This window comes from Caenorhabditis remanei, chromosome V (assembly GCF_010183535.1).
Source record: "Caenorhabditis remanei strain PX506 chromosome V, whole genome shotgun sequence".
In the NCBI taxonomy this organism is placed as follows: domain Eukaryota; kingdom Metazoa; phylum Nematoda; class Chromadorea; order Rhabditida; family Rhabditidae; genus Caenorhabditis; species Caenorhabditis remanei.
Window position 1 is genome coordinate 4,449,229 of NC_071332.1, and position 25,815 is coordinate 4,475,043.

Sequence of the window (25,815 nt, forward strand, 5' to 3'; positions counted from 1 at the left end):
TAGTAATAGCCTTGTGTTTTCTCAAAAAAACAAAGATTCAATACGTTTACTTGATATCCAATGAGCAATGTAAGAATAACCATAAGAAAATGAGGACTGGCATCAATAAGTTTAACAAGAACTCCTATACAGTATCCAGACGGCAATGGAAACAATGTTACAGGTTGCATAAGGAAGGTTAAGTGGATGTCGCCCAAGGAACATGTGAGCTGAAAAGAATTTAATAAAAAGTTATCAGTAGGTCTTACCTGAAATGCAAGCATATAGTATCTAAAAGAATCCATTTTTCCTTTATGAAACAACAAAAGGTAGAAGACAAATGTATTGATCATGATAGATATAGAACCGGATATATAATAATGATGCACCAGAAACTGGGGAGTTTCGAAATCAACATCCAGCAATATCTCGTCAGTCATCTTTAGGCAAAAGTAACTAAAACTGAGCAGTGAAGAAAAATGAAATCATTTTTGACATGACAGATGTTTTATTTTATTCAAGACACGAATTTCAATAAATAAGCAACTGAATTTGAGTGAGTGAACCAAGAATCAAATAAGCAAGATGAAAACAAATAAATTCGATCAAGTTGATAGGCCCCATGCGAAGTTTCTAAATTTCAACCTGAATCTATAGCACTTTGAAACGGCGAAATTGATCAACATACAAAAAAGTAGGTCCAGTTTGAAGTCAGGCGGGCAGTACTTTCCTACTGTATGTACGATCTTTGGGATAAATATCTCAGAAACGTGTGAATAAAACAAAAAACTGGAGATACGTGGGATTTTCATCATTTCGAGTTAAAATAAAAGTAGCTCATGCCTGTCACTTCTAATCGAAAAATAGCGCTGCTCCAGCGGCTCAATGGAACTCAACGTACCCAAAAGTGGAAAGCGAAATTCGAGACAACACACAAGGTTTCTAGAGTTTTTTTTTCGTTTCATTGAAGTTCCTATAGGAAAACGGAGAACACCGAACGGATTTGGAAGAAATCAGAAAAAACCTCGATCAAGTGATTGAAGAACTGAAGATTGAAAAGAAGGTTGAGAAACAGATCATCATGTTCATATGCCTTATAGAATATTTTAGCTTAAGTCTTTGAGAGATCAATTACACAATAGTGCAAATAATTGTAAATTGATAGAACAAGAGCTGAAAACAATGAATGAGGTACTATAGTGTAGAAAATTGTTTGAGATTTTTAGATTGATTACGATTGATTACAAATGAACCAAGACCTGAAAGATCAGTTGTGTACAGAAAAAATGGAGAAATGCTCCATTCTGAAGCAACTCAATCTGGTTACATAACCCCATCACGGTCATCTGCTTCACATGGATATATCGAAGAACTGATTTCCAGAAGTCTCAAATATTGGACTTTTACTGAAAAAGAGTTTAAAACATTACCTAAATATTTATTACTGGAGGTTAATTAAATTGGCCTATCACAAAACCGAACTTCTCGGTGACACACGAATCGTCCGTGTACTTCCAACAGAGTTGCTCACAAAACTGACACTTTTTCGGTGTCGCTGATGTTTTCCAGCCATTGTCCAGAATAATACAAATGCTCGGAATTCCGGGACGGTAAAGATAACGACAAGACAGTTGATCGTCGAGTGTGTGCTCATTGACATAAGCATATACCAGGTGAAAACTGGAAACATATATACAATGTTAATTAGCTGGCGCATTTGGTGTATTACAGTTTTAAAAAGCAAAGAAAAAATGTATGTTTCAAACTACGATAATTTTAAAGACATGATATACCTTGGGTCCTTTTGAACGGGAAAAAAAGTGTCGACACAATCAGCATGGCAGGAAGTATTGCAATCGGTGTGGTCATAAACTATAAACATCTGACTGTAATCTATTTTACACTGTAATTCTCTACCTGCCCAACCAAACTCTTCAGCGCTGATTTATGCTTCTCCAACGTGGATTTAGATAGGTTCAGTTTACATTGCACAAGTACTTGATACATCTGGAAAGCTAGCACGGAAACAGTGATTGTAGACTGAATGCATCCTCCCATTATCATTGCAACGAATAGTTGAATCATAATGTTAAACTCAAATATATCAAAGTTAGAAAGTGTTTCGAATTTGTGACGGAGATTGGGGTAGTTCTGGAATAGTAATAGTTAACTGTTAAAAACGCTTCATGACCAGTAAAAGGATTCGTAACTTCCTAGAAATGGAACGTTTTGAAACCAGAAATTTGGAAATTTGGAAACTGTTCATGGTTTACCCTGTTCACCTTGTCAATTATTTGATATTCTTCTTCCTTAGTTAGATGTGCAAGATAGAACGGTATTACATAAGTAAAAGTATAGGTCATAAAGAAAAACACAATAGCGTTGTAAATCTTCTCCGGTAGGACATATTTGTTACTTATTTTTGCGATAGCCTGATGTTTTCTCAAAAAACAGAGATTCAGTACGTTCACTTGGTACCCAACAAAAAATCCGAGGATAGTCATGAGAAAATGAGGAGTTAAATCGATAAGTTTAATAAGAACTCCTGTACAGTACCCAGACGCCATGGGAAACAATGTTACAGGTTGCATAAGGAAGGTTAGGTGGATGTCGCATAAGGAACATGTGAGCTGAAAAGAATTTAATAAAAAGTTATCATTAATCTGCCTTACCTGAAATGCAAGCATATAGTATCTAAAAGAATCCATTTTTCCTTTATGAAACAACAAAAGGTAGAAGACAAATGTATTAATTATTATAGATATCGAACCCGATATGTAATAATGATGCACAAGAAACTGGGGAGTTTCAAAATCAACATCCAAAAATATCTCGTCAGTCATATTTAAGCGAAGGTAACTAAAATTTAGAAGTGGAAAAAAAAAATGCAATCATTTTTGACATGACAGATGTTTTAGTTTGTTTAAGGTACGAATTTCAATTAATAAGCAATCAAAGTTGAGTGAGTGAACCAAGGATCAAATAAGCAGGGGGAAAACAAACAAATTTGATCAAGTTGATATTTCCATGAAGTGTTCCATTCTAGGAGGTATTTAGTGGACGGTGGTTGAGAAAGGACAATCATTGTTCGAATTTCGGTTCGTTCGAAGATAGGAACATCACCTCGTTTGCCGTTTTGTGTTTTCAGGCCTGTTCAGTCTGAGATAGGTCTGCAACTGATCGGAACCGAAATGTCTCCTTGCATTATATATTATATTATTTAAGATTGGAGCATAGTTTCAGAGAATAGTTCTCATGAATTCTGTTAGTAGATTCCAGGTTCCAGTGTTATCACAATATAACCTGAATCGATCGTGACCCTCCAATTTTTTTCAGTTTTCTGATAGTTTTCAGTCATTTTATATAGCTATTGGAGAGTTGGAATGAGAATGATTGGAAAGATGAGTAATAGAGAAGTGTTTCCTACTAACCGTTTTTTTCAGTTGTGAGTGAAGGGGATGAAGATCGAAGGAAATTTATTGGTCTATATGAAAATGTCCACTATTTTCAAGACATCGAGTTCCTGAATGAATTCCTAGTCGCTCGGTTTCCCATAAAAGACACAGATCGACTCTCCATCCTGATTCGCCTCAACTTCTTGCCTTCCTCAGTCCAGAATAGAATAATTGTTCTGAATTTGGGAATTGTGAATATCAAGACGAGACAGTTGATAGTAGAGTGAGTGGTCATTATCATAAGCATGAACCAAGTGAAAACTGAAAAACAACCGTGATGGAGTCGAATCCTAATATAAATCAAAATATGTACCTTGTGCTCCATCGAATGGGAAAACTATAGTTGATACTATTAGCATGGCGGGTAGAACTGCAATCGGGGTTACCATGAACTGAAATAATTTCTTCTTTTGCGCTCTGTTGAGATTTTTTGGGAAATAAAGTTTAGCTCCCAACTAACCTGTCCTATCAAACTCCTCAGCGATGACTTATGCTTCTCCAATGTCTCTTTCGACAAACTTGAACTACATAAAACCAGCGCTTTATACATTTGGAAAGTTAACAAGAAAACTGTGATCACTGACTGTACACAGCCAATCAATACTATTGTAGCGAATGTTTTCATCATAGTGTCAAACTCATATATCCCGAAATTTGTCAATTGCAAGAACTTTTCATGGAATAATGGATAATTCTGCAGGATACAGGATACGTAAAGAGGTTGTTTGAGTAAGTATGGCTTACCACATCTATAATTTTGAACTGCTCATTTCTAGTTTTCCCAGTCAGATGAAATGGGATTGAGTAAGTTATAGGGATCAGCAAGCAACAAATTATAATGAAATTATAAATCATCGTGGACAATTTATATTTACCACTGATATTTGAAATAATTTGATGCTTCCGAAGAAAACATATGGTCAGCATGTTGACTTGAAAACCGACGAGAAATGATAGGATAGTCATGCAGTTGTGAGGCGACAGTAAAGAAAATCTTGGTAAGAGTCCTGCAGCAAATCCGCCGATAACATAAGGGAAAAATGGCACTAGCTGCATTAGGAACGATAGATGGAAGTCACATAGAAAACATATTATCTAGAAATTTAACAATTGGACTAAAATTATTAGAGAGATGCTCACTTGAAACGCTAGCAGGTAGAACCGAAATGTATCCAACCTTCCTTTTCGAAAAATCAATAAATAAAATAAAAACGAGTTCATTAAAATACAGATACTCCCACTGATATAATAGTGATGAACCAGATACTGTGGGATTTCAAGATCAGTTTTAAGGTAGTTTTCAGATATTTCGGTCATTTTCTTGATCTAGAATTTATTAGAGACGACTACGAGTGAGAAATGAATTAAGACAAATTCACTGAGATTAGAAATCGACTGGAAGGGCAGGTGGTTTTATTCTGATTATTGTTACAAGACATCAAGTGTGTTTTAACAATTTTGAATTTTCCTTATTTGAACCAAACAGCTACTAGGTATTACTAAATTTAAAAAAAAAAAAGAATTTTAGTCTGTTGAATACATTTTGAACATATATATTTCAAAACATGACATTAGTACTCCGTGTCGTTCGATTTCCCATCAAGGACGTAGATCTGCTGACTAAGATGCTTTTCCTCAAGTTTCTTCCTTCCCTACTCCAGAAAAAAACAAAAGCACGAAATTCGGGAACTGTGAAAATGACTACCAAGCTATTGATAGTAGAGTGCATGGTCATCATCATAAGCATGTACCAAGTGAGAACTGAAACCATTTTTAGAGATGGCTAACTTAAAAATTTGAACTTATAATACCTTGCCCTCCTTCAAACTGAAACACCATTGTAAGAACTATAACAACTGCGGGGAAAATTGCAATTGGCGTGGTTAGAAACTGAAAAAAAAAACTATCTTCGTTTTAAAAAGATGAATTTCACTAATAAACGAACCTGCGCAATCAAACTCTTTAGTGAAGACGTATGTTTCTCTAATGTTGCTTTCGATAACCTCGCACTGTATAGAATGAGAGTTCTATACATCTGGAATACCAGTATAGAAACTGTGGTAGCTGAGTGGACACATCCAAATGAGCCCATAATAGAGAATATCTTCATCATAGTGTCAAACTCATAAATTTCAAAGTTGGATAGTTTTTCGAATTTTGCACGATACAGCGGATATTTTTGATCAATAATTTGAAATTGCTCCTCTTTTGTTTTCCCCGTCAGATGAAACGGGACAGAATGGGTGAATGGGATTAACAAACAAAAGAAAACTAGAAAATTGTAAACTCTTTGTGATAGTTTATATTTCCCTCCAATCTTTGAAATCGCTCTATGCTTTCTCAAAAAGCAAATTGTCAGCATGTTAGTCTGAAATCCAACCAAGAACGATAAGATAGTCATGCAGTAGTGAGGTGTCAGTATAGAAAATGTTGGTAAAAGTCCCACAGCAAATCCACCAACAATATAAGGGAAGAATGGAACTAACTGCATTAGGATGGATAGATGGAAGTCACAAGAGAAACATATAATCTGAAAATTGAGATGAAATGAAAAAATTATAGCGCTACCCACCTGAAACGCTAAAAGATAAAACCTGAAAGTATCCAGTCTTCCTTTTCGAAATATCAATAAATAAAAAACAAAGAAATTCATAACAATACACAAACTCCCACTGATAAAATAGTGATGAATCAGAAAATTGGGAATTTCGAGATCAGTGTCCAGATAATTCTGAGGCATCTTTCTCTCAGAATAAGGATCTTTAGAACAAACTGAGAATTCGATTTTCTTAAATTTTAGGAAAACAACAACATGTTCAAAGAATATATTTCATACCTCGTGCAAAGTTGAACCCTATACTTATAAACATATTTTGCGCGTTCTTTATGTTATGTATTAGGTTGTCCCAAAAGTTTTCGAACATAGTTTTGTTATTCTGCTATAGGAAAGAGAGCAAGAATCAAACCAAATAGTGCACGTTTTCCATTATATAAGACGTCGGGTGTATTGACAATAACATTCATTTCTTCTGGCTGCCTTCTCTCAATGAACGCGGCACCAATCTTTGTCCCCGACCGAATTCATATTCGTCATGTCATTTTATTTTTGTTTCTATCTAACTCCAAAATCACTGAGATTGAAGAACGTATGGTTGAAGTTTAAAAGGATAATGCCCCCAACGGCAGACAATTAGCCGTTGGGTTCATTGTTTCAAAAATAATGATTTTTCTTTGGCCGAAGAAGCACGTTCTGGAAGACCAGTGGAGTTGGACATTGACAAGCTACGGGAGGTAGTGGAAAGTGACCCATTTCAATCCATTCGCGAACTGGCAACAATAATGGGCTCTACCCACTCTGCGGTAGAAAGAGGACTGGGAGCTCTTGGCAAGCTAAAAAAAATGGGAAGATGGATACCACACAAATTGTCTAACTTTGACCTTGAGCGCCAAGTAGAGATGTCACTGCAACTTCTAACCCTCCATCCTAATTTCAACTGGCTGGATCATTTGGTTACGTCGGACGAGAAGTGGGTCTTATAAGAAAACCACCACAGGAGAGCCCAGTGGGTTGATGCTGATAAACAGCCAGAGGATGTCATCAAACAGGAGTTTAACCTTAAGAAAATATTGCTCTCCGTCTGGTGGTCTGTTCATGGACTGCTTTATTGGGAACTGCTTCCCGAGGGAAAAAATATCACCGCCGACTACTATTCTTCTCAATTACAAAAGGTGAAGTCCAAACTGAAAACCTCCCCTCTACACGGTCACGGAGTCCGCTACCTCCATGACAACGCAAAACCACACACCGCAAAGACGATAAAGTCTCTCCTGGCTACATTGCACTGGACAGTCCTTACTCACCCTCCGTACAGCCCTGACCTCGCTCCTTCGGATTACCATTTGTTCAGCGACATGCATCGATCCCTTGTAGGCTAGGACTTCAAAACAAAGTCAGAGGTCGAAAAATGGGTGAAAAAGTATTTTGACTCGAAGCAGCCTGAGTTTTAGGGGAAAGGTATTGCATCTCTACCTACTAAATGGCAAACAGTCGTGGATAAAGGTGGTCACTATGTTTGATTTTTGTAATTTTCTGGCTTTGAATAATTTTGATTTCAATAATGTTCGAAAACTTATGGGACAACCTAATAAATTGGGTTTTGGTCGGAAATCAAACCAAATTAAGTTTCCAACAACTATTTTGTTTTCATTCAGTTTATTTATACGTATTTATAACACAAAAGTATTCCTAACAGTCCGAGTGCCCACCAATGACGTAGATCTGCTTACTAATCTACTCTGCCTCCATCTCCTTCCTTCCTTACTCCAAAATAATACAAAAGCGCGGAATTCTGGGAAGGTGAATATCACGACAAGGCAATTGATAGTAGAGTGGGTGGTCATTATCATGAGTAGATACCAGGTGAAAACTGGAAATCTTAATTTTTAGAAGGGTTGTCCAGTTGCTTACCCAACTTACCTTGCGCCCCTTCAAATGGAACCACTATTGTTAACACTATCATTACAGATGGTAGAATTGCAATCGGTGTGGTTAGAAACTTAAATTACTTTTTGTTCTTAGTAGAAATCCGCAAACCTACATACCTGCCCAATCAAACTCTTTAGTGATGACTTGTGCTTTTCCAGTGTGGCTTTCGACAAGCTTAGGCTACATAAAATTAGAGCATGATACATTTGAAATACTAATACAGAAACTGTGGATACTGAATGGACACATCCAAATGATACCATTGCTGAGAAGGTTTTCATCATGATATCAAACTCATAAATTTCAAAGTTGGATAGTTTCTCGAATTTTGAACGGAATAACGGGTATTTTATATCTATAATTTGAAATTGCTCTTCTTTAGTTTTCCCTGTCAGATGAAATGGTATAGAATAGGAAAATGGGATAAGCAAACAACTAATTGCAATACAATTATAAACTTTTTTCGATATCGCATACTTCCCACTCATTCTAGTAATTGCTCGGTGCTTTCTTAAGAAACAAATAGTCAGTGTGTTAATCTGAAATCCCACTAAAAACGATAGTATAGTCATGCAATAGTGAGGTGTCAAAATTGAATGTCTTGGTAGAATCCCGACTGCAAATCCACCAACAATATAGGGGAAGAAGGGGACTAATTGCATAAGGAAAGATAGATGGAAGTCACTGGAGAAACATATTAACTGAAAATTTAAATAGTTTAAAGATGAGGATTAGGAAATAGAGAGATGAAAGCCTACCTGAAAAGCTAACAGGTAAAATCTGAAAGTGTCAAGCCTTCCTTTTCGAAAAACTAATAAATAAATGACGAACGTGTTCATAGCAATACACAAACTCCCGCTAATATAATAATGATGAATTAAAAATTGGGGAATTTCGAGATCAGTTTCCAGGTAGTTGTCGGACATTTGTAAATAACTCATTTATAGTCTGAATCAATAAAAATATATTGGAAATTCTAAGTATAGCTGAGTTTAGTTTCAAGTCTTATAGCATAACTTTGGAAAGCCGCAGTCGATTTTTCAAACTCAAAGTTATAAGAAACGCGTAAAAAAATATGTAGTTTCGTGTTTTGTTATGATATATAATTATTCAAACATACGTTTTATAGAAACACATCAATTTGAATATTTTTTTGAAGTAATTCAAGTCAAATCGTCACTTATTTCAGATGTATTCTTGGAAACGGTTATTTCGCAGAGGAGATAACTTGTTTTGGAACTTCGAATCAAGAAAATAAATGGTAAATTTTTAGTAGGTTATATCTTGTTGGTCAAAAAATGGATCCATGGCGTTTTGAAACCGATAAATTCAAAAACCGGGAAACTTAGGACATTTCGAAACTTTTTGATTCCTCTTCAAGATATAAGACGGTTGAAATTTCAAAATTTTTTGCTAGCGAACTAAAAAACGAATTTCATAATCTGTACTGAAAATACAATATTTCCGTTAATTTGAAAGATTTTGCAATAAAGATCATAATTTTTTTTGCGTTCTCACCTCCTTTAAGTAAGAAAAAATGAAGTTGATCAAAATCTAATTACAGAATCTAGGTGAATATTCATCGAAAATTATCATCTTTGTCAGTTTATCCACTCGATGAACATCAGATTTGAATCCACGTAAGCGAAAATAATCATAAATAAAATTTGACAATATGAAACTGTGGATTTTCAATTTTCCACGTGACCTTTTATACAATGTTGTTGTTTAGTACAGAATCGGTACTTTTGAATAAATTTAGAGAAAACCTTTTTTCACGTGACCTTTTATGCAGAGTACAGAATCGGTATGAATACCGAATCTGGAGAAATTTCTTGGTACAGAATCGGTATCGATACCGATTCTGTACTTTGGAAAACACTTTGAAAAAAAGTACAGAAAATGACGTGAACAGATCAAAGTGAAGCAAAATTGTTCTACATCATGGTTTTTCACACATTTTTGAACGAAGTCTAAAACTAAGAAATGAATATGTACTAGTACAGAATTTCTCAATTTTTAAGAAAATAAATTCGTGAGCAAGAAATTTTGAAATTTCAACCGTCTTATATTACGAAACACTGACATTCTGATATATGATTATTGATAACCGACAAATTCAAAAGTTACAACTTTTGGGAACTTGGACAATTCGGCAACAAGCATTCTGAAACCAAACATAATTTTACATTGGTTTTAGAACGTCTTGGTTCAAAACACCCTGTGCAAAAATAAAATACTCACAAGCAAAACTTAATACATAGTGGTCTCATTTTAAGACAATTCTCAATTATTGTTTCTACAAAAAATCCCGTAATGCATGGGTATGTCGGAAATATTTCATGCATTTCGGCCCCTCTTCGGTATAAGGAAACATTCATATTATTGAGAATCCTCTCAGCTTTCTGGTTAAAAGTGTGATCTACGTATAAAACCTCAGGCCACAATGTACTTATTATCAGAACGTTGATTCGATATTTTATGACTTCGATTATTAGTTAACCACTCAGAAGGCAGAAAAGTTTCAATATTAAATTCTTATTAAAAAAACCATCTATCACACCCTAATCAAACGAATAGTGATCTTCTAAGACAACAAAAATCATATCATCTTTTATGTATATCATTGGTATCTCTTCTCATGTTCACCCCAGTTTTTTCTCATATGTATACAATTTTTTTCATTTTTCACGTTTTGTACTTCAACATAGAATAGATACAAGAAAACATCCTACTGACAATCAAATCACGTCTATTACCGGTCAAAATTAGAAGAAAGTGGAATTTTGAATCCAAAGATCATTCAATTATCTTTAATTATCGGGCGCCTCTTCTGAACCAAGGGTGATCCTGTGATCTTCTTCGCAGTAGATCGAATTGGCTTTTTGGGATTTCTGAAAGTAGATCAAAAGTTTAGAAACTATACATTACTGACTAACCTGCTCCCATTTAAACTGTAGGATTCCAAGTTTGTCGTCACACTCGTTTCGAATCGCTTCTTTCACGCATGGGTTGATTGATTTCCACTTTTGACAGGCCTCTTTAGGAGTCTAAAGTTTAATTTAACTTTCAGCATGATAAATTCAATTACTCACTCGATTATTTTCATTGAAAATCTCTCCAAGACACGGGACATCATTCCTTCTCTCGTAGAGACGGTCCGCGCACTCGGAGAACTCTTTCGTGTAGTAATAGATGAAACCGCAGATGCTGATGTCGTTGAGGATTCTTCGGATAGCTCGACATTTGATCTCACGAGCGCATTGCTAAAAAATAATGAGATTGAAGAAACATATACAGTTCGGGACCGATTTAGGCAAAGATACAGTACTAAATAAAAAATAATCAATTTTGAAAGTGATTCACGGTATACCAGTAATCACAAGGTTTCAAAACTTTTAGAATATGTAGATCAAATCGAGATCTTCATTTTTGTAGTTGACAACTTTTTGATAGCTATTCACGTTTTTGAGATATGCGCCTTCAAAGTTGGGGAGCGAGAGAGTGTGCGAAAAGAGGAGGGTGTCTAGCTTCTCTGCGCCTCTATCCCTCCTTCTCCAGGTGTGTATCTTTGAAGACGCATATCTCGAAAGCGTGAATAGATATCAAAAAGTTAACTACAAAAATGGAGAGCTGGATTTGATCTACAAAATCATATTAAATTCAAAATGTTTGAAAGATATATAAACGAGTTACGGATGTACAAAACTTGTGATGTTTTTATTTAAAAAATGGCAACAATTTAAAGTGTTTTTAAAAAAGTTGTTAAAGTTTGTTCACCGTTTAGAATTTTGAATAGTTTATGGTATCGCCTGATCCTTTATACCTTATACAGTAGTTTTTTTTATAGAAAAACTATGAGACTCACCAAAGTGACAAAGCACAATCCTCCGAGTGGCTCATAATCTTCGGGTCGCCTCAATAGAATACTCGTATGATTCAAACTTGCTGCAGCTGCTCCAAGCTCATCGTCTTTCTGAAATTTCTCATTTTCCAAATAATTTTTCCTCCCATTCAGATACTTACCTTTGCACACTCCATAGCTATCGCCGCATGCTTCCTCGTACAAAATCCAGGATCCGGCATTTTGGATTGTAATCCAAACATGTAGATGGCTACCACGGAACCGACGATCAGTGAAATACATAAGCAACAGGAGAGGTTTAGGATTATACACAGTTTCGTAGATCGCTTCATTTTTTCTGAAATTCTGAAATTAGATAATGGTAAATAGATAAATTAGGAATTTACGGTGTCTAGACATCAAATAGTATTCGGCATACAATTTCAACAACTTCAACAATACATAAAACACGCAGGATGTCGTGAAAAACAGAACATTTTTGATTCAGTAAAGTCCAAAAGGAATGGAATCCCAATTAAGAAAAGAGTGAATGGTTTTAATTGAAAAATTTACAAGAGCGGTCTCGTCCAGCGAGAAAAAGTGCGTGCGGACTTTTGTAGTTTTTGAATAGATCTATGGTCTAGAGGAAAGTGAGGAAGATTTTGAGGGGTTTTTTAGTTATATGGAGATATTCCGAATAGATTTTTGGATTTTTTCAGCCGAGTTACAGTACCGGTCAAAAGGTTGTAAACTTTGGGCGTTTTCAGTTGAAACTGTCCAACATCAAGAGTGTTTTATGGTAATACTGATTGTCCCACAAAATAAATTTTTATGGATCGAACAGGCCAAGAGAAGAGCTCCATTTTTGTAGTTGACAAAACTTTTTGAGCTGTGGTTTTAAAACGACCATAACTCTCTTTTGAGTGTCTATACAAAAAAGTTGTCAACTATAAAAGTGAAGCACTACTTTTAATCTCTACGATCCATTAAAAACTTTCTTAGTGGGATAATCAGTATTACCTTGACACATTCTCAAAATTGTACAAGGATTTTTGGTTCAAAAGTCTAGAACTATGAGGAAACGTCATGTTAAATGATGATCAAGGAGAAGTCATGAAGACAGTTTCAGAATGCTAACGATTAGTCAAACAAATGTTCCAATTAAATTTCAAAAAACTGAAAAACTCCTGCTTTCTGATTGTCAGCCCAACTTTGAAAGCGGATTCTGACACCTTACAACCGGAGTCACCTTATATTTTATCTAGAACACTATGTTTTTGTCACACCTATCCCTGATTCACAGAAATCCCATATAACGTCCAAAAATACCGTTCATTGAACATCGAATGATATCTATCGGTACGTTTTCGTTTTTTCTGCCGGTACGAATCAGCCCGATGACGGTTAGAGAACGGAAACGAAATGTTTGAAAGGTTTCTATCTGAAGAATTCAAGGTCAAAATCGAATCAATTAATCAAAATGAACCAATTTGGATTGAACTCTGTTCTAATCTTTTTTACATGGGAACTATGTTGAAACAAGGAGATCCAAAAAGTCAAAAACGCTAGTGTCAAAAAGATGAAGAACCAATTGCTATCAATCAGGAAAACGGAAAGACAATCATTTCTTCTTTGGAAGAAAGGTTGATGGGGGGATGAGACGGAAAGTGAAAAATTGATAGGGCAAGGAGGAGTTTTCCTACGGAACTATCGGGAGGGGACAAGACAACAAAAATAAATGTGTGGCACGTGATGTCTAGATTTTTTCCAATCTAGGAAGATTCTGGAATCTTAGATAAGGCTAGACAAAAAGTTGTATATCGTTAACACCCTGATTGAGTGATCGCTATGATTTTTGATTTCTTGGTTCATATCGAACTTTTTATATCTTAGAACCCAAAATCGCCTGACTTGGTTCGACCCGGTGCCCATGAACACGCCCACGAATGTTTCGAATCTTTCGATTAAAACAAAAGTATATTCCAGAGTACTTCTCTATGTAGTCAACTGACCACGATCGCTTAATTAACAGGCTCCGCCCCCTTCTCTCTGAATTTGTTCGCATCATCGGTCACACCGCAACCAGTTGGGGGTCTCGAACAAAAACAGCTTCGGGCTTAAAATTAAGTATTAGATGGTGAGAGAAAAGAACAGTGTTTGATTGGGGAAAACGAGGCAGGCAACTGTTTAGACGTCGTCGCGGCGTGAATTAGTTCAAATGTTGACGAAAATGTGAAGGACCGCCTAACAAGCTAATTTGATCAGATCGATACGATTTTATTTGTTTTGAAATTTTCATCAATTGGAAAAAAGAAAAATCGAAAATTGAGGGAAACAATTTATGTATACAAACAAAAAATTATTACTGCCCGACTAGTCCAATTATCTCGTAGTCAATGTCATTTGTGTCAATGCGTTGAGGTTTTGGCTCACAGTTCATCGAGCGGTAGAAATCTCGGGCGGTCTGGAATTATCAACTTTTTTTGGAAAAGTGTGTGGAAAAAAAGTTATTTACCTCTGCATAATCGGTCACCAGTTGAGTGGAGTTACCATCAAAGTTACATTCATTCAGGATAGCATCGTATATGCATGGTTGGATGTTGAGCCATTGTTTGCAGCGGTTGAATCGGATCTGGAATTAGGGAGTAAGTAAATAATTGGTATAATTAAAGAGCAGAAAACTTGAGGATTCTGAATCAGGTTTTAGATTTTGACTAGTATCTAAACTGGTCAATGTAGAAGACTTTGAAGACCAGAACTCCAAAAGTTTGTCATATTTTTGAAAAGCGGTTGAATCTGCTCTGCTGATTTGCGAAGATTAAAAAATTTACGGGTCTGAAAGTGCGAAAAATGAACTCGGCGCCCTTGGAAACCTGTATCTAAACACTTAAATCGGGTTTTTGAAAAATTTCGAAAAAAGGTGTCCGAGTGGCTCAGTGGGATTTTCCCCCAACGTCTCCCACCCTGACCTACCAGGGTTCGAACCCCACTCGGGCTAAATATTTTTTGCAGACTGTTCAGATGCTGAAAACATCCTCCTCTTCCTATAAAAATGCTTGGAGCCCTGGTTTTCAGGTTTTACACCGCTAAAAATGATTAAAATGAGAAAACCTCGCGAGTGTAGGGGTTTTTAAGCTTTCCAGAATCTACATATCTGCTCACTTACCACATGTTTTGCATTAAACAGAGCATTCAAGCATGTGGTATTCGGTGCTAGTGACATTAACTGAAAAAATGTTTTCCCAAATTATTCAAATCTCATTCCCCTCCCCTTCCACTCACTTTCTCAGCACACTCCATAAAATCTCCGGTATAATACCTATAAAACTTGCATGCTGGAAACGTGTCCATCACATCGGCCACAAAGTCGTGACCATCTTCACAGGTTATTTTTGTAAAGCAACTCTGAAACAAAAAAAAACGTCCTTGATGTCTGAACAGGGATCATTTCACTTACTTCTGCTTTCTCGCAATCAGCGACCACTTCGGTGTATTCTGATGGTGGTCGAAGGAACCGGGTTGTTTTGTTGATTTTCATAAGGGAGTCTTCAAGGCGACGCGTTTTCTGGAACATAGGATTTGTGACAGGTCAAAAAAGTGAGGGTACTTACCTTAGCGCAATCCACACCTGTCAGCAGTTGAGCCCTTGAGCAGAAGTCACTGTTAGAGGTGGTAGCTTCCCAGACTGTCATTATAAAGCCAACGAATAGAATGATACAGAAAAATAGACAAATCCAGCAGACTAGTTGGACGGCACAGCCACAAGCCATTTTTCAGGAAAAGTTGTACTAACAATAGGTGGAGAAGAAACACTGCTTGCTATGTCGAGAGGATTTGCAAAGGTTTATATAACTGTTCCCGATCGTCGAAAAAAGTAAGCGGAATGTTCTCAGATGTTCAAAAAATAAATTATTTATTTTAAAACAGAAAACAATACAGTTAGATTCTCATAGATTCTCATATGTATCTAAACTAAACTTTCTCCTCCCATGCAAATCGAGGAACGCAGATTGGCGGCCTCCTGAAAAGGAAGGAATGGTGGGAAACATAAGAATAACATGAAGCAAAAAAAAGAAGAACGTCCGTCGGATGGATATATCCGGCGGGAATCCTTTTCTACTCACCTCCTCATAACGCTTCGTCATCTCGTCGCCGCAAGTGATGCCGATCTGCGTTTTTATGCACTTTTGAATGTTATCCCATTCTTTGCAGCGGCTATCGGTTGACTGGAAAGAGAAACATGAATACAGTAGGCTAGGGTAGGATTTTTGGGTTTTGTAATTTGTAGGCTCTGTATCCACGAGCAGCGTAGTGATTTCAGCTTATCAAAATCATTGGCAGAGTTTTAAATATTTGTGGTGTTATGTCGCGAAACCGATAGACTCCATATCCGTGAGTCGCTACGCTGTCACGAATTTTGAGCAATACATTGAGAGAACTGCAATTAACTATTTTTGAAAAGTAGACTTGTCAAAAATCGGGCCGGGCCGAATTTTCTCTTGGCCGGGCCGGGTCGAGATTTTGCTTGATTTCGGCCCGGTCCGTGACAAGTCTGTTGGAAAGGGATATCAGCAGAACCCGGATAAAAACTAGGCTCTGTTAAAACAATCCGTCTCAGAACTTTTTTTAAAAAGGCTCTCTCTTCGTCCCTTGCGGTCTCTGAGTTCGCATCTATGACTATTCATTCTTTCAGCTCGGTATCGCCGGAGTCGATACTCATCAAATTCAATTTTTAAACACTCACCTCTTCACTATCATCGAAAACCCTTTTCAAACATGCTGCGTCTCCATCTCTCTTCATTATCAGCTGTAACTTGAAACCCTCTTTTTTAAACATCTCATCCTTAGACTCACCTTTTCTGCGCACGGCGCAAACTGCCTATTATAAAACACATAAAACTGACAAGAGGAGAACGTGTGAAGTACATCCGCCGAGATAAATGAATCGACTGTTCCGACGCAATTCTGGAAATTTCCTTGAAGTTTAAAGTCAGGAGTTAAAGACTCACTATAGCTTTTTCACATTCATCCGCCAACTCCTTGTAGTTACTGGGACTACTCAAAAATGTTTTCGTCGAGTTGTAAAAATCTTCTTCGGTTTCAAGGGCGGAGTCTATTAGCTAAAAATTCACAGTTAAAATTCTTAACTCTCGAAAAATCTGGCCTACCGGTACACAATGTCCTAACTTTCTGTGCTCTTCATTTTTTTCTATAACCAACAACACATACATAACAACGAACAGAATTATGAGAAGAATTAAAACGATAGTTATCGCAACCGCCAATCCGATCAATATGTTTTTAGTAAGAGGTTTCATTTTCTGCAAAAAAAAGAATGAATGAATGAATGGCCAAGGTTTGGAATAAGACGAGGTAATCCGATGGCAAGGACGTTTTCGGCGAATGAAGGGGTCGTATGACATGTTATGTATGCTATGTTTACAGGTTTTTTTAAATGGATGCTCAGAAAATTTGTATTTTAAATCTAAATCTTAAGAAATTGTCTGTAAATAAATATACAAGTACTATATCAGAAGATCAATGATAAAAACAACATTTCACTTTCCCTCTCGTTCTATAGATAGTGTAACAGGGAAGACGACGTGAGTGACCTTTAAAATGACCGAAGAAATTTGGAATAGAACTTTGATGAGGCTAGAGAAAGAGGGAGAATTTGAAAAACACAAAGAAAGTCGTCTTGTTTTTCGAATTGGGCAAGGAGACCTTGAAGTAAACGTAGTGTAGTCATTATGACGAGAGAGAAGAATGGTTACCTAAAAGGGAAACTGGTTATTGTTGGTATTGTGTTCTGATTGGGCAGGACTGAAATTGCTGAAATAGTTTGATTATTGTTTAGATAGTGATGTCATCTCAAGGAAATTTGTTGCCGGATTTAGGCCAGCAAGCCTAATGTAGTCTCGTGGGATGTTGCGAACACAATATTCTTACAAGGGAAGTCTTTGGAGACGCGGCTTTCAAACGATCTTTTAAACGAAATTTGGTTATAGGTACATGATCCACCTCGGTGCCATGACATACATCAAGCTATCCAAAACGAAAACTGTCCAGAGTGACAAAATGCTGAAATTACAGAGACAACTATGGATAGCACTTATTGTTCAGGTACTCGCACCCTAACAAGGGAAGTCTTTGGAGACGCGGCTTTCAAACGATCTATAAATTTGGTTATAGGTACTTTCGACTACGGGGAGTCCATTTCTGCCATCAAAACCTGCTAAATCTTTCTGCGTGCCGAGTTATGGACTCTCAAACATTTCATATGGTTAAGCTTTTTCACATGGAATTCCAAATCGGCCGCATAGATCGTTTGAAAGCCACGTCTCCAAAGACTTCCCTTGTTAGATCGAGTTTTCCAATTGTGGAGGTGAGCAAGTCATCGGGCAGTATCAAGAGCTGGGCCAGATAATGGGCTATTGTTAGTCAAAACGGCCACAGTGTCTTAATACCAAAATGTTTGGCAAAAAAGTGTCATTACGCGAAATGCGGATCCCCACTATTTCAGTTTCCCATTTACCTTGCCAGAATTTTCATCATTCTGCACTCGGTGCATACCTCGTAGATTAAAAAAAACTTTCTGCAGACCATAACCACATTACCTTTTCAAATTTAGCCAGAAGCAATAACCCTGGTCGCTACACTATTTGCAGTCTGCCTGCTTTTCCTTTATATAACGTGACCAGACATAGGAACAACCATATCAACAACATAAATCCACTGAACGAACTGACCCAATTTCTATAGATATACTCATTGTTCTCAAAACTGATCTCCGACTTTTCTTAAGAATGGTTGAGTTCATTATGGACACAACAAACAACAAAAAAGCAAAAATAAGAGCCGCTGCAAACACAAATATATAAGGGTCATTAATAATAGCAAATCCTTTCATTTTTAAGACATGTCTTCAATATTTCTTTTGGACTTGGCTATGGCCAGTGAGAAGTTAGGTATTTGTCTGGCATCCGTCTTGAATTGTGTCCTACTTCTACTTCTCTTTTTCAAGTCAAACACAAAATTTGGTACTTATAAGTACCTGATGATCAGTTATACCATTATTGAATTTCTATACTCATGCATTGGTTACAGTACCAGCGCGGTAAGCTCAGGTTTACGGAATATATCAAAACAACTGGTATTTCAGGGCGCCCATAGTACCAACACGACTTATGTGGTTTTCCGTATGTATAATGGACCCAGTAGAGACGTGGCACCAGTTTTTATACGTAAGCTTTAAGGTATTCCCCTGAATAAACTACATTTCAGTACAATACTGCACGGCTATTTTCGTGCTCCTTCTGGTCCTTGCAATTCATTTCATTTATCGGTACTTTGCGGTTTGCAAGTCAGTCTCATAATTGTAATAGTTTCAAAACTTGGTTTCTTTTAGCACAAAACTCCTATATCTATTCAAGGGTCATAGAATCGCGTATTGGATTCTGGGAGCTATAGGCGTGGGGATATTTGAATCATCTTTGAAATATTTGTTCTTGGGGGAGAATTCAGCGGCGACGGAAAATTTGAGGTACGGTTTGCACCAGAGTTGCACTGAAGTGAAATTTTCTTATCCGGAAGCTGGAAGTCGGAAATCGGAAGTAGATGTTATCGCAAATATTCAACAACTCCAATTGAAAAGATCATAAAGTTCGCGAAAATCAGCTAGGACCACTGGGCTCTAGATTTAAAAAATCATTGTGTTCAGAACCGCTGAGATCCAGACCGCTGAGCTCAGAGCCGCTAAACCTAGAATCGTTGAGACCGTTTTAGATAGAGAATGTATACATTTTCAGACAAGAATTCATGGAAGAGTATGGTTTAACCATGGAGCACGTTTGCTACAACGGTCCCATCTACTACGTAAGAAACTCTATTAACAGTTTTAGCAATCATTATCCTTCCAGATCTGCGACAAAGATAACCAATGCAGACGTGACCCTTATATCTGGGCGGTTTCAATTTTCATACAGGCTTCATGTTTCGGTTGTCTTCTACTCATGTCAAGTTTCGGATATCTTACATACACCCGACTCAACACGTCATATATCAATCTCAGTGTCCACACCTGTCAGATTCAACACCAACTTCTCACAGCACTTCTCATACAGGTACTGTCTACTTTTTCTATCCCGACAGACACCATCTCATTCAAACTTTATCTCACTCAGGCGGGAATTCCAATTATCTTTATGTATATTCCCATTGCCGTCCTGTTCACGTCGCCAATGTTTGGAATTGGTTTTGGAGTCTATCAAAACATCACGATGGCCTGTCTCGCCATCTATCCTCCATTAGACCAGCTAGCGACGATGTACGTCATAAGGGACTTCAGAGATGCTATAAGAAGTTTGAGGCTTTTTGAGAGGAGACGGTTAATTATGGTTTTGTTTTTCAGATGTATTGACTGTTCGAAAATCGGATCTGGCGCGAATCCCAATGACTTCGGAGTCGGCAAATCGCTCAAGGACTTGGCACTTTTTTCTGAGTATCCTCTATTCCTCGAATAAAACTTTGTTTTCTTGAAATAGTTCAAATCGTATAGTAGAAATCCCCCAATGAATAGTTTTTAAACTGAATAAAAACATTATGTATTTCCTGTTTTCGTTCATTTCATTGTTCCCACCACTCAACACGAAATGAGCGCTCGCTGGATGCTAGACCTAACTTTTCGGTCTGAAAAGTTGGGAATCTTCATCGCCACCTTTTCCAACATTATCCTTCTCGGCATGCTTACTTTCAAGGCTACGAACTCATACGGTGCCTATCGTCATTTAATGTTCGCCTATACCATCATTGAGATGATCTACTCAGTCTTGAGTTTTATGGCAGGAATGGTGGCTCACAGTACCGACAAGGCTTTTGTAGTCTTCAGTCTTTATTATGGTTATGTCAAGAGATCAATTGCGCCGTTGTTCTTGGGTGAGTCTAGTTTTCTTGAAACACTTTTCCATAAAAATATATAGTCGACTTCTGTGGAATCTACTTCACCTTGCTTCTCCTTCTTGTTGTCCATTTCATCTACCGCTTCTTTGTTGTTTGCGAGTGAGCTATTCAGGTTTATAATTAGATCACCCAACTCTTCATTTCAGTTTCAAAAAGTTGGAGTACTTCAAGGGCTATTACTTGTTTTTCTGGGTGTTTGGCTCTGTCATCTGCGGTTTTTCAAACGCTCTCTTAAAGTTTTTCATGTTCCCACAGAATGAGCGTTTGAGTAATGAGCTGAGGTATGCTCGATCTCATTTTAGAGATCATCCATTTTTGTTTCTAGCAATGACTTCATGACCTACTACAACCTCACAATGGATCAAATTGTATACAACGGTCCCACTTATTATATATGTGATATCTCGGGGAAATGTGAGAGACCTCTTGGTGATTGGATCTTTATGATATACCTATCTGGTGCGCTGGTAAGAGTCTCATTGGGTTTTCTTGCAGCTACAACTTCAGTTTTAGGTAGCCTCAGTGTTCATAATGTGCTACTGTGGGTATCGGTCAACTCAAAAGCTTAACAAAAAGGATCCAAATGCGAGTGTCAGAACCAATGAGCTACAGAAGCAACTGATGACAGCTCTGATCATTCAGGTACAGTACTCAGGCCACTCTAATACTGACTACCTCATTCCAGTCCGTCATTCCAATCGTGTTTATGTACATCCCAATAATCCTTCTCTTCGTCACCCCAATGTTTCGCGTTGGCTTTGGCCCATATGTTAATATCGCTATGGCCACTCTTGCCATTTATCCCCCGATTGACCAATTCGCTATAATTTATGTCATTAAGGATTTCAGAACTGTTATCAGAGGTATGTACACTTGTGATTGTTTTATAAAGCTCAAAGATTTCAGACTTCTTCAACTGTAAGAAGAAATCCGTCAGTGCGACGTCCTCCGCTGCTTTCGTATCTTCTCGAGGGAGCTACAGGGCGAACGCCTTCTAAATGTTTTTAGAACATGTCTAGACATTGGTTTTGATGTTCTTAATTAAATATAATAAAACTTGTCTACCAATAGCAGTTTCCAAGAGATTATAATAAGTTCCTCTTAAAGCAGACACACCAACACTTCCATTACTATTCCCTGAGAATGAGTGTCGTATGGCTGATCAGCTTATCCCACAATATGCAAAAGTCTGGAATAGCTGTGGGGATTCTTTCAAACTCCACACTTTTATTCCTTATCATCAAAAAATCTAATGAAAACTTCGGCACTTATAAGTACATTATGATAGCTTACTCTATTTTTGAGCTGGCTTATTCACTGGCTGCACTGATTTCGGAATTGGTTTTGTTTCAAAGTCGAATGATATATGTTTCAAGTTTTTAGGCAATCCACAGCACTCCAGATGGTTATGTCTTGTTTCGTCCGGTCGGAGATTTAAACAGATATTTAGCAAGGAGTTTTCTTTGTGAGTTGAATCTTAAACACAAATTGAATCTTAAATATTCATTTCCTGACAGTATCCTTCTGCTCCTTCTATCTCTCTCTTTTGGTATTCCTCCTTGTTCATTTTATCTATAGATTTTGTGTGCTGTGCAAGTGAGTTGTGTATCCTGAGTCGCTACGCAGCAAATTATTTTAGATCCAACTACCTTTGGCTCTTTCGTGGAGCAAATCTATGCGCCTGGATAGTCATCTGCCTTCTGGCTGGGGCAATCGGGGTATTATTCAAAGTCTTGTTTTTTTCTGAAACAGCGGAAAATACAGATAGACTTAGAGCCGAGTTTAGGAGCCTTTATAATATTTCGATGGAAGAAATTGTCTACAATGGGCCGCTACTTCGGGTACGCTTAATAAAATGGGGTTACGGTAAATAATTCGATGTTTCTTTATCAGATCTGCAACCATAATTCTGAAGACTGCGAACTTTCCATTGTCACTTGTATGGCAGTAGCATTTATCGTCATCTACATTGTAAGTTTATCGGGTCAGCGAACGCGCTCCAACTCAAATATCATTCAGATAACAATCTGCGGATCCATGATCTACCTCGGTGCCATGACATACTTCAAACTATCCGAATATCAAATTGCCAGAAGTGACCGAATGCTGAAATTACAGAGGCAACTATGGATAGCACTTATTGTTCAGGTACTCGCACCCTAAGAGGTCCCATACCACCTAAAATTTCCAGACCGTCAACCCAATTCTCTTCATGTACCTCCCAATCCTCATTATGTACATCGTCCCAATATTCCGTATCTCCTTTGGCCCCTATGCCAACCTGAACATGATCGCCTTTGCTATCTACCCACCACTCGACCAAATTTTTATAATCTACATAATCAAGGATTTCCGACAATGCGTCAAAAGTATGGGTCTCTAGAACAAATAAAACTCTGAAACCGAAAAATTTCAGAAATCTTCTGCGATGTTGTGCGTCGAACAAGGAAGGGACCAGTGAACAACAACATCAAAAACAACCACACAGATACAACTGGGCTCCACAAATTGTGATTTTTTTGGCTTTTTGCATGTTTTTTCTTTCGAGATCTTTGAATAAAATGTATTTTTGTAATGAGTTTGCAAAAAAACAAGAGGGATTATAGAAACAAGAACCGCCTCGTTCAGTTATATTCCCGGGAGACGTCTCCTTTGCATGTGGACATTTATATATATAAATGATCAGTCACTCACTCTACTCTGAATCAAACTTTGATCAAATATAAATATTAATAAATCACATTTCGCAAAACACCTCATAGCTTCTTAGCCTAAACGAAATATCCACCTGCGTGCAGCGTGTTTTAACTTGTTTCACTTTCTTTTTCCTTCGCCAAGTTTCTTTATTTTATTTTGTTTTAGTTTACCTTCCACGATGAGTTCCCAATTCCTTCTCAACATGGCTCTCCATACTTCTGGAATTGGATTTTTCGTCTCATTAATATCAGAGATCCTTCTACTAGTATTAATTGTATACAAATCTAGAGAAAGTTTTGGTCATTATAAATATCTAATGATAGTGTATAATGTGGTGCTTATCATGTATTCCATTGCGACGTCAAACGCAAATTTGGCAGCTCACAGTACTGAGACGTCCTATGTGTTGTTTCGAATGTATAATGGTCCGAACAGAACAGTGGGACCGTTGTTTATACGTAAGTTGAGTTTGGGGAAGTGAGTTCGGCAAGGACAGGGCAACATGCCGTAAGTTGGCTGAGCCTGATTCCGGTCCGGACTAATTTGTGAGATGCTCTTTCATAAAAATTCAAATGCATTGGTCCAGGCAACCTGAAATGTGCAAGACAGTCCTCAGCCTACCAAAAGCGTTATGAAAATGATTGCTTGAAACGGAGTGAGCTTGAAACTGGCCACATGTTTGTTTCCAGACCTATTCCGGGTTAGTCTTATAAGTCGAAAGATAACCAGCTTCAAGCTGTAGAAGGAACTGTTATCAAATTATTCAACTCAAAATCCAACTCAACATTTTAAGCAAGACCAGCCAGAACTTCCCCCTTCAATCTCCCCATACTTTCAGTCCAATTCTGCACCATGTACGTCACCATGCTCATCATCCTCTCTGTCCACTTTATCTACCGCTACGTCGCTATCTTCTATCATAGATACATTTGGATATTCAACAAATTCTATTTGGGCTTATGGGTACTTGGGTCCTTCACTCTTGGATTGCTTCTAATATCTCTCAAATACTTTTTCCTCGGAGAGTTCCCTCATTTTACAGAGCAGTTGAGGTTAGTCAGTTTTGATCTACTTGATCTTTATAATGTTGTTTCAGAGAAGAATTTCTGACTAACTATAATCTCACCATGGACCAAGTGCTATATAACGGACCTATCTATTACGTATGGTATAGCATTAGTACCTTTAGCAAAGTGAAATTTCAGATCTGCGATGAAAAAGACGTCTGCACTAAGCCTATCGGTGTTTGGCTAACAATGTTGGCATTATGCTCTTGCTTCGTAATCTGTCTGGCAGTGATGGGTTATTTTGGTACCCGTTGCTATTATAGACTCTATCAAATGAAATCAGAACTCAGCGAGCATACAAGTAAAATGCAGAAGCAGTTACTATTTGCTCTGGTGATCCAAGCAGGGATCCCAATTGTTATCATGTATACACCAACTGCTCTTCTCCTAGTCTCTCCGATTGTTGGGGTATCCTTTGGTGCATATTCCAATATTGCGGTGTCCATGGTTGCAGTGTACCCACCCTTAGATCAGTTAGCAATTATATGGATCATTCGAGACTATAGAAATGCTATAAAACGTGAGTAGATCAGTCTGAGAGCTTCTAATAAATTCCAATCAATTTTTAGGATTGTTCTGTCGAAAAGTTGCTCAACAAGAAGTCACTTCCTTATACTCAAAGGGTCGAACTTCTCTATAACCAATCGTTTGGAAACCTGATTATTTTATAGTTTTTTGCGAGTAATTGAATAAGGGGAATAAATGTGAAAAGCATTGATCGTGTCTAGTCGTTTCCTTATTGTAACATCTCCTCAAAAAGTGAACCCTTTGAACTTGAAAGTGTTACATCAAATGCTGTCATTTTGCGAATCACATGTGAAACTTTGAAAGAAAAAACACCTGTCTCGTGCAAACTTTGGTTGGCTGGCCGAAATGTTTGCTCATTGAATATTTGAAAAAAACTTGGAAAAATAGAAAAACAGGGGACAGCAAGTTTACAAAAACATTGGTTTCTCAAATGATGCATGTGAAACGGAATGCTGAGCACGATAACTGATCAGATTTATTAAAAAACGAAAAAATTGATGACCCTGGAAGACATAACTGTTCGGATTTAGATTTCTAATTGTAAGACCAACCCGAGCTGAAGGGGGCAAACCAATTAGAGTCAAAGTACATAAATACCACATTGTGAGTATTGCATGTCATTCTACATAAACTGACTGTAACTTCTCGAGGGAGTGCCCGCACATAAAATAACTATTTACAAAAGTTGAGCATTTTACTTAATCTATAATAAATTGTCACGAGAGACAAAAAAGACAAATTAACATCTTATCAATGTTATTTTACATGCTGAACGGTTCAATTTTCTATTTCTGTGTGCTT

The 25,815-nt window shown here is 37.3% G+C and overlaps 8 protein-coding genes across 8 annotated transcripts; 4 read left to right on the forward strand and 4 right to left on the reverse strand.

The window, feature by feature from the left end:
- Window positions 1-3,486: 3,486 nt before the first annotated feature.
- GCK72_017260 (uncharacterized protein) lies at window positions 3,487-3,984 on the reverse strand (the record flags this gene model as incomplete). Its single annotated transcript, XM_053731981.1, has 3 exons — window positions 3,487-3,695; window positions 3,748-3,826; window positions 3,895-3,984. The coding sequence occupies 3 exons, from the start codon at window positions 3,982-3,984 to the stop codon at window positions 3,487-3,489; spliced, it is 378 nt and encodes a 125-aa protein (XP_053580894.1).
- A 6,749-nt stretch (window positions 3,985-10,733) lies between these two features.
- On the reverse strand, window positions 10,734-12,117 carry GCK72_017261 (uncharacterized protein; the record flags this gene model as incomplete). Its single annotated transcript, XM_053731982.1, has 5 exons — window positions 10,734-10,814; window positions 10,860-10,970; window positions 11,016-11,186; window positions 11,789-11,896; window positions 11,947-12,117. 5 exons carry the CDS (start codon window positions 12,115-12,117, stop codon window positions 10,734-10,736), a joined length of 642 nt encoding a protein of 213 aa, XP_053580895.1.
- A 2,009-nt stretch (window positions 12,118-14,126) lies between these two features.
- On the reverse strand, window positions 14,127-15,534 carry GCK72_017262 (uncharacterized protein; the record flags this gene model as incomplete). The annotated part of the gene is made up of 6 exons (XM_003097600.2): window positions 14,127-14,228; window positions 14,280-14,396; window positions 14,931-14,990; window positions 15,047-15,169; window positions 15,222-15,329; window positions 15,376-15,534. The coding sequence occupies 6 exons, from the start codon at window positions 15,532-15,534 to the stop codon at window positions 14,127-14,129; spliced, it is 669 nt and encodes a 222-aa protein (XP_003097648.2).
- A 197-nt stretch (window positions 15,535-15,731) lies between these two features.
- GCK72_017263 (uncharacterized protein) lies at window positions 15,732-17,082 on the reverse strand (the record flags this gene model as incomplete). Its single annotated transcript, XM_003097552.2, has 6 exons — window positions 15,732-15,785; window positions 15,889-15,990; window positions 16,509-16,571; window positions 16,619-16,729; window positions 16,774-16,884; window positions 16,933-17,082. The coding sequence occupies 6 exons, from the start codon at window positions 17,080-17,082 to the stop codon at window positions 15,732-15,734; spliced, it is 591 nt and encodes a 196-aa protein (XP_003097600.2).
- A 2,500-nt stretch (window positions 17,083-19,582) lies between these two features.
- GCK72_017264 (uncharacterized protein) lies at window positions 19,583-20,286 on the forward strand (the record flags this gene model as incomplete). The annotated part of the gene is made up of 4 exons (XM_003097542.2): window positions 19,583-19,639; window positions 19,684-19,887; window positions 19,948-20,090; window positions 20,175-20,286. The coding sequence occupies 4 exons, from the start codon at window positions 19,583-19,585 to the stop codon at window positions 20,284-20,286; spliced, it is 516 nt and encodes a 171-aa protein (XP_003097590.2).
- Window positions 20,287-20,415: 129 nt separating this feature from the next.
- On the forward strand, window positions 20,416-21,720 carry GCK72_017265 (uncharacterized protein; the record flags this gene model as incomplete). Its single annotated transcript, XM_003090282.2, has 7 exons — window positions 20,416-20,698; window positions 20,743-20,821; window positions 20,869-21,003; window positions 21,048-21,189; window positions 21,236-21,364; window positions 21,408-21,585; window positions 21,629-21,720. The coding sequence occupies 7 exons, from the start codon at window positions 20,416-20,418 to the stop codon at window positions 21,718-21,720; spliced, it is 1,038 nt and encodes a 345-aa protein (XP_003090330.2).
- Window positions 21,721-22,663: 943 nt separating this feature from the next.
- On the forward strand, window positions 22,664-23,236 carry GCK72_017266 (uncharacterized protein; the record flags this gene model as incomplete). Its single annotated transcript, XM_003097582.2, has 4 exons — window positions 22,664-22,693; window positions 22,742-22,870; window positions 22,914-23,091; window positions 23,139-23,236. 4 exons carry the CDS (start codon window positions 22,664-22,666, stop codon window positions 23,234-23,236), a joined length of 435 nt encoding a protein of 144 aa, XP_003097630.2.
- A 526-nt stretch (window positions 23,237-23,762) lies between these two features.
- On the forward strand, window positions 23,763-25,126 carry GCK72_017267 (uncharacterized protein; the record flags this gene model as incomplete). Its single annotated transcript, XM_053731983.1, has 6 exons — window positions 23,763-23,877; window positions 24,006-24,119; window positions 24,258-24,471; window positions 24,516-24,582; window positions 24,625-25,006; window positions 25,056-25,126. 6 exons carry the CDS (start codon window positions 23,763-23,765, stop codon window positions 25,124-25,126), a joined length of 963 nt encoding a protein of 320 aa, XP_053580896.1.
- Between the last annotated feature and the right edge of the window lie 689 nt (window positions 25,127-25,815).